The sequence below is a fragment of the Tachypleus tridentatus genome, chromosome 1 (assembly GCF_004210375.1).
Source record: "Tachypleus tridentatus isolate NWPU-2018 chromosome 1, ASM421037v1, whole genome shotgun sequence".
Lineage (NCBI taxonomy): Eukaryota > Metazoa > Arthropoda > Merostomata > Xiphosura > Limulidae > Tachypleus > Tachypleus tridentatus.
The window spans coordinates 133,193,020-133,205,765 of NC_134825.1; the positions used below are offsets into that span (position 1 = coordinate 133,193,020).

The 12,746-nt window shown below is 31.2% G+C and overlaps 1 protein-coding gene across 10 annotated transcripts in view; it reads right to left on the reverse strand.

The window, feature by feature from the left end:
* Atac2 (Ada2a-containing complex component 2) overlaps window positions 1–12,746 on the reverse strand; it is a 94,639-nt gene that overhangs the window by 32,927 nt on the left and 48,966 nt on the right. For all 10 annotated transcript variants that reach the window (XR_013013421.1, XM_076452957.1, XM_076452928.1 and 7 more), the window contains exons 10-11: window positions 10,684–10,954; window positions 7,044–7,164 (exon numbers count right to left, since the gene is read on the reverse strand). Coding sequence is in view for 9 of the 10 variants with exons in the window: in XM_076452957.1 (XP_076309072.1) it covers window positions 7,044–7,164; window positions 10,684–10,954 (392 nt within the window). In the remaining variant the exon portion in view is untranslated. The remainder of the gene's footprint in view (window positions 1–7,043; window positions 7,165–10,683; window positions 10,955–12,746) is intronic.

Genomic DNA, 12,746 nt, shown 5'->3' on the forward strand with positions numbered 1-12,746 from the left:
CTCATCAGGCGAGCTGAAACATAATAAACTCAGTAATGGTTAGAACACTATTTACACGCAATACAGTGACACGACTACCAACTTACAATGCTATAAACTGGGTTTCAATACCTGTAGTGGTCAGAGCACAGACAGTCCATTGTGTAGCTTTATGCTTAATTTCAAATGAATAAATACTATTTTATGTTATGTTGCAATAACATCAATTATGGTGTAACTACCTTTTCTAAGCTGGCAAAGCATGATTATAACTTATTACACTTGTCATAAGACATTAGTATTATACATAAAAAGAGAAAATTATCTTTATTATAACAGATTACTGTGTATATGTGGTTTTGTATTCATTACATATTGCTGTCACTTCTTAAAACCTTTTATGTACAACACTTTTAAACCATTAACCTATAATTTTGAAATTTATGTGTTAAGATTTGGTAAGTTTTCTTATAACCCTCTCAATGCAGAGAAGTCAAAATGTGCATGTCATGACCTTTTACAGTGACATTTGAAATTTAATTAAACTATATTATCTTTGTATGAAAATAAATTTAGTATCAAAATATAATTAGTGAATCAAAATTTAACATAAGTTCTAAGTTTCCAATTTCATAAGAAAATATTATCAAATCCTCAGTTTCTCCTAATATGACAATTGTGATATTTCTTCTCTAGGTCTTCACTCTTCTATAATTTATTTACCAGTCATAAATTTTTTTAGCTTTCAATGTTATTTGTTTACAGAGTCACAAACTCTAGATAATAAGACCCATTTCCAAAGCCCACCTCTCACATTCTCTCTTTCTTAAGTTGACATTTTATATTACATTACTTATAACCAATAGAAAGCCAAAGTTTTATGCTATTAAATCACATATTATATTACACTGTTTTCAGTGCAAAAAATTGTCTATTTTGTCTTCAGTTGAAAATTTTCTGTCACAGATCAACAAGCTTAAGGGAAGAAGATTTAAAGGTTCTTATACAGCAAAAGTCAGAAAGCAAAAAAAGTTATGATGGTTATGTTATATTATTTGCTTTGTACATGTTACTGATTTGTATTCTTAGGTGCATTATTTATGTAAATAAAAATTACTTAGTATAGTGGTACTATTAGTATAAAAAAGCAGACTTAAGTTTCACCAGCAACCAACAGCAAACAAACAAGAACTCATAGACGAGTGATATATTTTCTTGTTTTTCTGTATATATTCTTTATTTATTATTACAAAAGCAACCAAAGTGTATAAATCAAAAACTTATTAGATTATATTTGATACAGTGGTGGGATTTAACCCATTTGCACCAGTTTGTAAGAACCTGTTTTTAAACTTTCACGAGTTTGCCAAACTGGTTATTACCAGCTCTTAGCCCTCTGATGACAGATGTACAATGTATTGACTGTCACTGTGGAAATTCATGTTACGTAATCAACTGTCACTATGAGGATTCTTGGTACGTATAGTCACACACAGTATCACAACTGTAAATTAATATGATAATGTTTGAGGCCGAATTTGCATGGGCTTCTACAAGGGATAGATTAGCCACCTTAGACAAAGAAAGAAGAGCACTGTCACAGACTAATGTAGGCCTATTTTTTCCTGTGTGAACATTTAGTATCAGTCACCTATCATACTTGGAACAGACAGAGAAAAAAAGGTGAGTTTGGAAAAAGATGTAGTCTATGTAGACTTCTAAGCTATTAATATTAAACTGTGAGGCTTAATGTTATTTTGTATGTTTTACTATTCTACAGCAAAACTAAATGTTCATGGATTGGAGATTTAGCCTGGATTGGTGTTTTCAGTACTTGTTGGTTAATATTTCTGTCCCTCACCTTTTTAAAGCCAAATTGTGCCAGTCAAACACTTAATTTATTCAGACACAGACGAGTTCTTTTAGTATGCATATTACCAAAAATGTTTGTATTCTCATACTGACACTGTATGAAAGTTGGATACTAAGCTTAGTAGGCTAGTACTCATGTAGAAAAACTATTCCAATAACAGATATAAACATGAACCATAACACCATAGTACTACATTTGTGTTATAATTGTATGGCTTTGTAAAATTATATTTCACTATATTTATGCTTGTTGATATACACTTATCATATAAAATTCCTTATGTAGGTGGAACAGAGTCATCTAAAAACAATATTTGCATAAACAGTTAAATGTTAATTTAATTTTCTTTGTTTATATGCTGCAAAAAAAATATTAAAAGATGATTACCAAAATAGTTTTCATATGAAAGTTTATAAAAATAATTAGAAAATAATTCTATTTTTAGCCCTTGTGGTAGAAGTTTAATAAGAAGTTATATTAATACACTTATTTTTGAATGAAGGAATTTTGGTATTTCAGGCTTCATTTAGCCCCCAAAAGGAAGCGGCAACATGATATACTGGAGTTTGTAAGAAATACTCCAAGAACTGAAACTTCAAAGCAAAATCCAATTGACCATCTAACTTCAGCAACTTTAAGAAGCAATGAAACTTCTGCTTCTAATACTGTGCAAACTAGAGATGATGAAGATTCAGCAACTGCTCTTTCAGATTATTGGAGTATGAAGAAGGCCGAGGAGTTCAAGAAAAAACATGATGGTTTGGTTGTTCACAACAAGAAACTTGGTTGAGATAACTGCACCAAATGTGAATCCATAAACATGAAGGGAATTCACATATTGATGGAATGGAGAAGCTACAGTGTTGAAGCATCAGGAAGGAATAAAACTGTTCAGCAAGCATCTCTCAGAAAAAAATGAATGAACATTTTTCATCAAAGGCACACAATATATGTGTAATGCACTTGAAAGATTGTGCAGATCATGCAATTATCAAACGCCTAGATAAAACAAACCAAAAATATATCAGCTCTACATGTAAAGTTTTTAATACAATCTCCAGTGTAGTGAAATGAAGTAGGCCATTTTCTGATGCTGAAGATGAGATTAAGCTAGAAATAAAAAATGGGTTAGACATGGGAGTGGGACTCCATTCTCAGAAAACTAATGTTAAAATATTAGATCACATTGCAAAAGAACTTAAAAATGAAATATTTACTAACACAATTTAAAACTCTGTGTCATCACTGATGAAGCTTCAACCATATCTAGTAAACCAGTGATCATAATTTTTGTAAAGGTTAAAGATTGTGATCTGTAACCAATAATTTTTCTTGATTTGTTTGAGTTGAAAGGAGAGGATGCTGAAACTATATATACATCTCTATTAAAACGTTTGCATGATGCAGGATTTGATAGTGGATATTTGAAAAATAACTTGGTTGCATTCTGCTCAGATGGTGCAAATGTAATGCTTGGCCACGAGTCAGGGATGAGCACTAAACTTTAAAATGATTTTCCTGACATCATAATTTGGCATTTCTTAAATCACCACATGCAACTGGTTTTAGATGATTCTATTACTGATATAAAACAAGTAAATCACTTCAAAGTGTTCATAGATAAAATCTACACGATTTTTCACCAGTCAAACAAATACCAAATGGAACTTTTCAACATTTTGGAAGAAATTGGACTAGAAATTCTGAAGATTGGTAGTTTTGAGACCATGATGGGCTGCTTGCAGCCTAAGATCAACACTTGCTGTATGGTGTGCTTATCCAGCATTATACAAATATCTTTTTACTGAGGAAAAATATTCAGGGATTGCTAGCCGTCTTTGCAACAAATTCTTCCTTTCTAATTCCCTTCACGCCAGAAATTTAAATTCAGCTAGAACTGAAAAGCTAATAAAAAGGAGCCATTAAGGCATTTGAAATGCTCAAATTAAGTAGGGGGAACCTTTGAAAAGAAAACTGATGAAATCATTGCTTCTGACACCTTAAGGAATTTTAAGTTTGTTGAAAACCAAAGATATGTAGGCCTTCTTCGTCAAAAACTACTGAAACCAGTAAAAAAAATAAGAAAGCCAAATTGATGAATTGTGATCACTTAAAATCAACAAATAATCCACAAAAAATGGCAGAATTCATGAACTGGTAAACATACTTGAGCCAGATTCTTGAAATACTGATGAAGTTGTTGTCCTTTGGAAAGCGACTGAAGAAAAATTGTATGAATTCAGCAAGCTCTTTCATCACAAAATCAGTATTAATGATTTCTGTGACTATATGTAAAAATGTACTACAAAATCGCCATAATCATGAGATTCCAAGAACTGTAAGAAAGGCTAAAAATATTACAAATACTGTTGCTCTTAGTTCTGCAGAGGCAAAAAGAAGGTTTTCAATAATGAATATCATATATTCAGATATAAGAAGCTGCCTTACAATTGAAAATGTGGCACATCTGATGACAATTAATTTGATTGGCCTCCTATTGGATTCATGAGATCCTAGTTCTTTAGTTTAAATGTGGCTAAAAAAAACAACACAGCTGATGACAACAGGGTCAAACATGGAAGGAATAAAGATGTTCATGATAATCAAGTGGCAATTTGGAAATATTTAAAGCATGCTAAATAAATTATTTCAGTAAGATATTTTTGTTATTATTTTTCATTGGAAACAATGGGGGTGTGTAAAGTGAGATAGAACTGGTTGTTAAAATTTTTGAACCCCACCACTGATTAAATACTGTAATGCAAAAATAATAGTAAAAATTATTCACATGGTATGCTATGGAGCAGCTCATGCATTAAACGATTTGAAAGTGTGACATGAGCTGCAAGTTTGATGAGTGATTTACTACTTTTATGGCTTGATCACTAGTTAGACACAAGTAAAAGAGCAATTCATGATGAAACTCTCATTATAGGCTCAGTCAATTTGACTGAATTCATGACCCCAAATTGATGTTTAGACTTTCCATACTATAATGTTTTATGTTTTATGTAGCTTCATAAAATTTCACAAAAGGTTTCAGTAAATATCACAAGACTTTTGTGACAAAAAAATCTAAATTCTTAATGAAGTATTTTTACCAAAAGCTTCTCTATGAATACATGAAGTTAAAGTGCTGATTGCTCTGAATGCTAAGTTATTTTCATATTAAATTTAAAAATACTTTACTTCATCTAAAAATTCTGATATTTCATTTATGCAATCTCTAAGCTTAATTGTGAGCTTAAATAAATATTAAACTTTTTTTTTCAGAAAACTTATATTCTATCTGCTATTTTCTCTACCCTAATTCTATACACATTTGGTTAATTTAACTACAACCATCATAAAAAATATCAAATAATCTTATATTAATGTTTCTTCTTTCTGCAAATTGTAACAGGCAACTACAATTATTTAGTCTAAACTGCTTAAAGTTCATAACGTTATACACCTGCTTCTACTTGAATTTAATTGTTTTATGGCCCTTTGACCTGCAACTAATGATCCAACTATACAAGTTGTAAATCATTCAACAAATATGTAGCTTATGTTATAGATAAAAATATATAATACACATGCCACATGTGAGTTTATTGTGAGCATGAATTATGAAAATGATTTTTATCTTATCTAACCTAACAATCAGTTTTTAATTTTTAAATTTTAATTATTTTTATAACACTAATATATAAAGAATACAAATCAAAAACAAGAATTATAGTACTTATCTATGTTTCTTTCTTTTTGCTGTTGTCTGTTGATGAAATTTAACCCTACTTTTGTATCTCAGAATGGTTGATGTGGATATTAACACTTTTATTGATAAACAGAGAACAAAGTTTTGAACTTCAGCTTAGCTACTAAATGTGATTCCCATGGGAAGAAATTTGAAAATTTACCAGAAAATAGACAATTACTTGTACAGAAAACAATATAATATAATGTTTTATTTTATAGATTAAAACTTTAGCTTTCTACAGGTTATGACCAATGCAGTATAAAACATCACAGAGAATTACTGACAGTTTGTGTTGTAGAGAGGATGTGACAAGTTGGCATGGCACATGGGTCTGATTTTTTTAGTCTATGGTTACATAAACAAATAATTTTGAAGGCAAAAAAATTATGTTTCACCTGACTAGTATATATCTTGCAATGAATGATTTATGTTAAATTTAATACTTCTTGTAAACAGGGTAAACAAATTAGAAAATGTATGGATAGCAAATGCCACAATTTTCATACTGGGGGAGATTGAGGATTATTTTTAATTCTACCTTAAGAAATTATGATTTATTAACTATTTTTGATGCCAATTTTGTTTACAGACAATGCAAATAAAGCAGTCTAATTACATTTTGAATGTACTTCTCCAAGATGTCATAACATGTGCACTTTGATCTATCTCTAGCAAAAGGCTTAAGTATATACTGTTACAAGCCTTAAGCTGTTTAAGCTGGTTTGTTTTGATTTTTGTGCAGAGCTACATGAGGGCTATCTGCACTAGCTGTTCCTAATTTAGTAGTGTAAGACTAGAGGAAAGGAAGCTAAACAAAAGTAATAAATCTGTATTTAAATTATGGAAACCTGTTGGTCAGCTTGGGGTTATAAATTCAGCCAAATAAACCAAGTCTGAAGTAAAAATATAAGTTGCCGAAAATTTGTTACTGCTGTTTAATAAACTTGAATCACTGAGGTTGGTTAACACATTACAATATGTAACAAAAGTATCTTGATGAAATACAGACAAACATATTTGATGGAGAAATCATGAAAAGTTAAGAAATTTGTCTCATGAGTTGAAAGAAGGATATATTTATTTTAGAATCTGAAATTACTGTAACTGTGAGCAACTTATAACATAACTATTCTTTAACAGCATTTACTAGGTTATATTGCTAATGCCAAGATGAGCTCTAGTGGTTAGAAATGGTAACTGAGCATGTAACTGAAAGGTTTGTTCTTGTTTTTATATATGTAAACTGATTACATGCTAGTACACCTATATCATTAAAGAAGAAAGATTGTCACAATTTTGCAACCTTTAATACTCTCTAACTGATAAAAAAAAACTCTACAAGTACATTTTGCTGTAGATTGTCATTTTTTAATTTTAACTCTTAAGATAAAATACTTAAAATTACAAAGTATAAAATACACAAAAGTACGAAACATGTACCATGCCTACCTGTCTCACAATAAGTTTTCTCCTTAAGCGCTTGGCTTTTGGATTGTTGTTCAATACAGAAGAAACTTTCTCCACTTTTCTAAGTAGTTGCTGTTCTTCATAGGTGCTCATTGGCACAACTCTAAAAATATTTTAAATTATTAAGTCTTTAAACAGTCACAAATAAAAAAGATATATTAAAAAAACTTAAAACATCTATCATTTCAGACAATATATGGCTTACAATTTTGTACAATATAAAAGAAACCTATTCCAAGTGTTTCTATAACTGCTGTTCTTTACAAAGCTCACTGGCATAGTTTCTAAAGATATTTTGAATTAATTAAATTGATATAAGACAAACATAATGGGTATATGAAATACCAACATTCTGAAAATACCTAGAGTTTCTTAAAGTACCTTCAGTCACCATGGAGACGTGTGTGCCCAAAAGGTATTTCAGTTTTTTTTCTCTACGATTATTGATAATAATTTTCACAATATAATTTTCTTCTCTGAATGCTCGAAAACAGAAAATTAAACAACATGTGCATCTACATACAACAATTAAACTATGTTTTTTGTACTAAATCAAACAATGTAATATTTTAAAAGTACATAATCAGTGACTATAGTAGAAACTTATGCATATTTATAAAGTGATCATTGTTTATATACAAAATGTAAAAAACACACATCCCTAATTCATAAAACTGAAAGGAAAACATTTTATCAGCTACAAGTCAGTATCAGCTGAGAGATGCTAGTCAAAATATAAAAAGTGTAAATGTATTTTTTATTTTTATTACATATACATATATCTTTGTAAGCCTCATAACACTATGTAACACAAATTTTGTTCCTGGATAGTATATGCTATTTCTTAATTGCTTATGTTGTAAAAGCAAGAAAATGGCCATTATTCCCTTTTGTGACCTGGATAATGAAATTTAGAAATTAACCTTTTTTTTCTGTAGCAAATGGGGAAATTTGCACATTTTCATTTAGATAAGATTTGAATAAAACAACATATGAATCAATATTTACACATATTTATACTAAAGTTATGCAAAAATGAACAAAAATGTTTAGAAGTAAGTATCTGTTTGAGATTTGCAACTGTAATGTAAATCACTTTCATGTATCAGCCCCCAAATATAGTCTCCCATCATACTTTTGTTATACGCTTCTTGGTAGTGGCATTCAAAGTTCAGTAAATCTTGGTGGAAGCACGTTCTCCTTGAATTTATCAAGATGAGTGTCAAGGATATGAACTTTCAGGAACATCCTGCAGCTCATTTTGCCATAGTTCTTCACGTAATTTTTGACCTTGTCATTGCTCAAGAAGCCCCGAACCGCTGTGACAAAGCTGTCCCAAGCTTTTTTTCCCTTCCTACTGAGCTTCTTGGGGAATTATGTGCATTCCAGGATCTTCTTTATTTGTGGTCCAACAAAGACACCAGCTTGGACCTTTACCTAAGACAGCTTAGGGAAGAAGTCTCAAAGGTACTTGAAGGCTGCAGACTCCATATCAAAAACTGTGACAAATTGTTTCATAAGACCCAATTTTATGTGCAATGGTGGGAACAACACCTTCTGGAGGTCCACTAGTGGTTCACACTTAACATTGTGCCTCCCCACAGAGAACTCGGTCCATTGTGGCCAGTGCTTCCTGTTGAAGTGTGCTGCGGTGTCCCTACTGTCCCAAAAGCATAGATAACAGGGAAACTTGGTAAAGCCTCCTTGGTTACCCATCAGGAATGCCATCATTTTGAAGTCTCCAATAACCTTGCAGCCATACTCATTATACTTCTTTGAGGTGCACCAAATGAGCCAGGGGAAGAGATGGATGCTTATTCCCATTATGGAGCAGCCAAGCTTTGAGGCTTCTACAACATTCTAGAAAGTGTATGAAAATTCTTGTAAGTTCGAGAAAATTCTCTATCAGCTACTCAGCACTTAATCTATCTGGAATCTTCTGGAAAATGGGTAAATTTGAAAATTTCATTACCCAAGTCACAAAAGCAAAGCTTGAAGAGAAATAGGTTTTTTTCCATTTTCTCTAGGCATAAGCAATTGGAAAATAAAACTTTCTGCCCAGGAACAAGAAAAAGTAAAAATTTTGTTACATAGTGTAATGTTTTGATATTTTCAACCTGAACAACACCTTATAAGCACATAGGCTTATAAGTCAGAGACCCCTAAACATTCCCTTTCAGATATAACTTTCCATAATTTTGAGCTCATTACATGAATAGCAGTTGATTAGTAGTATTCACCACCATCACAAGGGCTTTATCTAGCTGAATAATGCCATGTTATAACAAACACAATTCAACAACAATATGACACAAACCTTTAACCTTCTGATCCACTTCCAGTTTTGGCTTTACAAGCCCAAAGGAATTATTTTTTTTATATTCTTTACTCCAAATTATAATTTTTCTGTGCTGAAAATATATTTCTAATAGGTACTTATCTCTTCTCATAGTAATAGCTATTATTGTTTTGTGTTACCCTCTATACAGAAAAACTTCTTTACTTATGCCACAGACTATCTATCTTCTCTCCATTGGAATTCACATATTCCCAATGCTTCTCTCATGCAAATTATTATGCATCAACTTTCCAATAACAAGAGTGTAATATACTCTCATGAAGCATGGGACTCCCTCTAACCCATTCTACTTCAAGTTTTGGCAGAAGACAGAAGCACCAGTTTTCAGTTGGGAGGAACTGTGAAAAGTTTGAGAAGAGGTAAGTACTTATTGGAAATACATTTTCAGTGTACTCCAATGTAGTACAATGATTGCAAAATACTGATGTGTGAGAAGCTAGAACTGGCAAAGGGTTAAGAGAGGGTAGACAAGTCAGTGATACATGAGCATGATGATAGTTAAATGAGAAGACAATGAAAACAAGGAGTGAGGTAAGTGAACTGATTTAACTAATCTCCAAAGAGTTACAATCACCTGAAATTGTAAATGCACACTTGAATAAAAACAAGAGAAAAATAAGAGTAGATGAAGAAAGCAAAAACACAACTCTTCACACACACAATTAACAAAAGTAAAAAAAACCCAATGAAATATAACAAAAGTATAAGCGTAAACAAACACATTTTCACAGTAAGACTCTCAATCAAATGCATGGTTACAGAGGGTGCTAGTTACAAAAGAGGTAGTGTTGTACTTCTAATGGCAGATGGTTGCTGTAAGATCATTTACATACTGATATTCAGAAAGAAGTGGGAGTTACAAGGATAATAGAGAGCAAAAACATTGGCGCCAATAAAGAAAGCTTTTTGTAAGGAGAGGAATCATATCATATCAGAAAGAGTAACTTATGTATGTGTATATAAAAAGTTATATATATATTTTTTATTTTGTTTGGACTTTTCTTCACTTAAATGTTCCACAGAGATAAAGGTTCCTGAAAAATATTTCCATTAAGAGCTTCAGTACTTATATTTCATTCTTAATAGTCCAAGATTTTACCATTAAGTTATAAATTGTTTTATATATAAAAAAACCATCAAAAAATAACTTTTTTCAAAAGTTTCACAGCATGAATTTTAATATAAATTTTCTGCAGTTTTATTATGTTTATTTCTTTCCAAAGTTATCAAAAAGCACTTTTAAATCAATACTTAAGACCTCACATTGGAATATCTGTTTCATCCGACTTTTTTTCATCTTCATTTTGTGTTGATTTTTGTTTTTTTTGTTGAATGAAACTTTCGGTATTCTTTTTGATTTTGCTATCTGTATAGTCAACTGTATTTTCTTCTTCACTCTTCACAATTTCTAACTTTCCAAGGCTTGGAATGCTGAGATTGGATACATCACTAAGGACATCTTCTACTTCTTCAGATTTAAATGCATCTATATTCTTTTCTTCTAAAGTCTCGGGGATCTCTGATGTTACACCATCTGTAAAACATTTGTTGCATAATACATAACTTTATTACATACTACATTTGTAGTTGGCTTAAAAAATTAACTTATATCACAGAATACAGAAAAATGTTTAAAAACTTTAATAAACATGGTAGTTTAGCATGTTAAAAAGTGTCTTTTTAGCAATTGCTAATCACTTCACTGTTAAATTCAGTTAAAAAAAGCATTTACCAAGCATTCAGGGAGATTTCAGGCTTAATCCTAGGCCCAAAGGATACAAAATTGGAATAACCACAAGAAAAACTGACTATCCCATGGACCTCAGATAAAGCCCAAGGATGGGTCTTATTTGTGAGAAAGGAATTTTGTAATTTGTTAAAAAATACCTTACCAGTAACTCTTAGTAGATTAACCCTTTGGATTAGTTGGTAGTGCTTGCTTGATATGCTGAGTTGAGAAACTTACCACAAAACCAAAAACCTTAAAAAATACATATAAATTATTTGGAATAGAAAAGAGATAACTGTTTTGCTCTTTTCAAAGAACCTTAGGAGAATTAAGTTGAAACACTGTTTTGATATTCCGTAAAATCTTACTTTACTAATATTCTTCACAGTTCCTACATTTTCTCTAATATTCCACATAAATGTAGACTTATAAGTAAACGTTAATATCAAATACGCTACTTAAGCTAAATCTAAAGTTGGGCAATTTAATCAACTACTTAGAAGCACTTATATTGATTAGTGTTATGTACACTAAATCAAAACTAGTGTTTACTACTGTACCAAAAACTGATTAATTTAAATTCTTATTGTATCCATTATCCTAAATAAAATAAACTAATCAATATTAGGGTTTTCAATTCTTCCATGCATCCAAGTAGTAGTATTACCAAACCTGCCTACTCTGGCTTTGTTATGACAAAAGTAATATGAATAATTGCCACTGTTACTAACGTTTAATTGGTGACTGGGATGTGGGGTGGATAGAAACTGACTGGTAGCACCACTACCATAAAAAAACAAAATTTATAAAATTTTTCTAAAAATTATTAGAAATAGTTAGAACACCAAATATACCTGAATTTACTCTTTTTAGTGTGAATAAAATATTTAAGAATAATTAACAAACATTTGTGTACAAATGACCAACTTAACATTTTTCCAAACAAACTTACTTTGTAGCAATATATCACAATGTATCTAACAGATGTGGTAAAGGTAGGCAAAAACTGTCAGACGAAGATACTACTAGAACATGCAAATAAAGTGAAATGAAAGAATTGGGAAGGTTCACATACCAATCTGCACAATGTCCTCCAGTAGACAATTTAACTAGGCTGCTAAGGACAAAAAAATGTGACAAATCTGACAAGATATTACTCGCAGAAGATTCCTTTTCTTCAAAGAGCCCAGAATAAAAAGTCATTGACTACCATCTCTAATGGCATTAGAGTGGGCAACAAAATCTTCAAGGTTTAATTTGAGACCTATAAATAGAACTATGACCCAATGCATGAGATGATGAAATTTGAGACATCAACATCAGGAAGGATGAATGTAGAATCCAACTAAATTAAATGTGTATAGTAACAATAGTTCCAGTTCATAAGCAATGAAGTTGGTGCTTCTGAGAGTCTTCCAACAAAGTGATGTGAAAGGAAAACAAAATGTTGGATTTTAGAGTTGTAAATCAATGGAATTACCCTGTTCTAACAGAGGACACTAATCTATTCAGGTCAACTCTGCTTTAGAACTCCAAAATTTGAAAAGCAGATGTATTATCTGAGAGTCAGAAAATGTTTCCATTTGGCAGTAGAAGG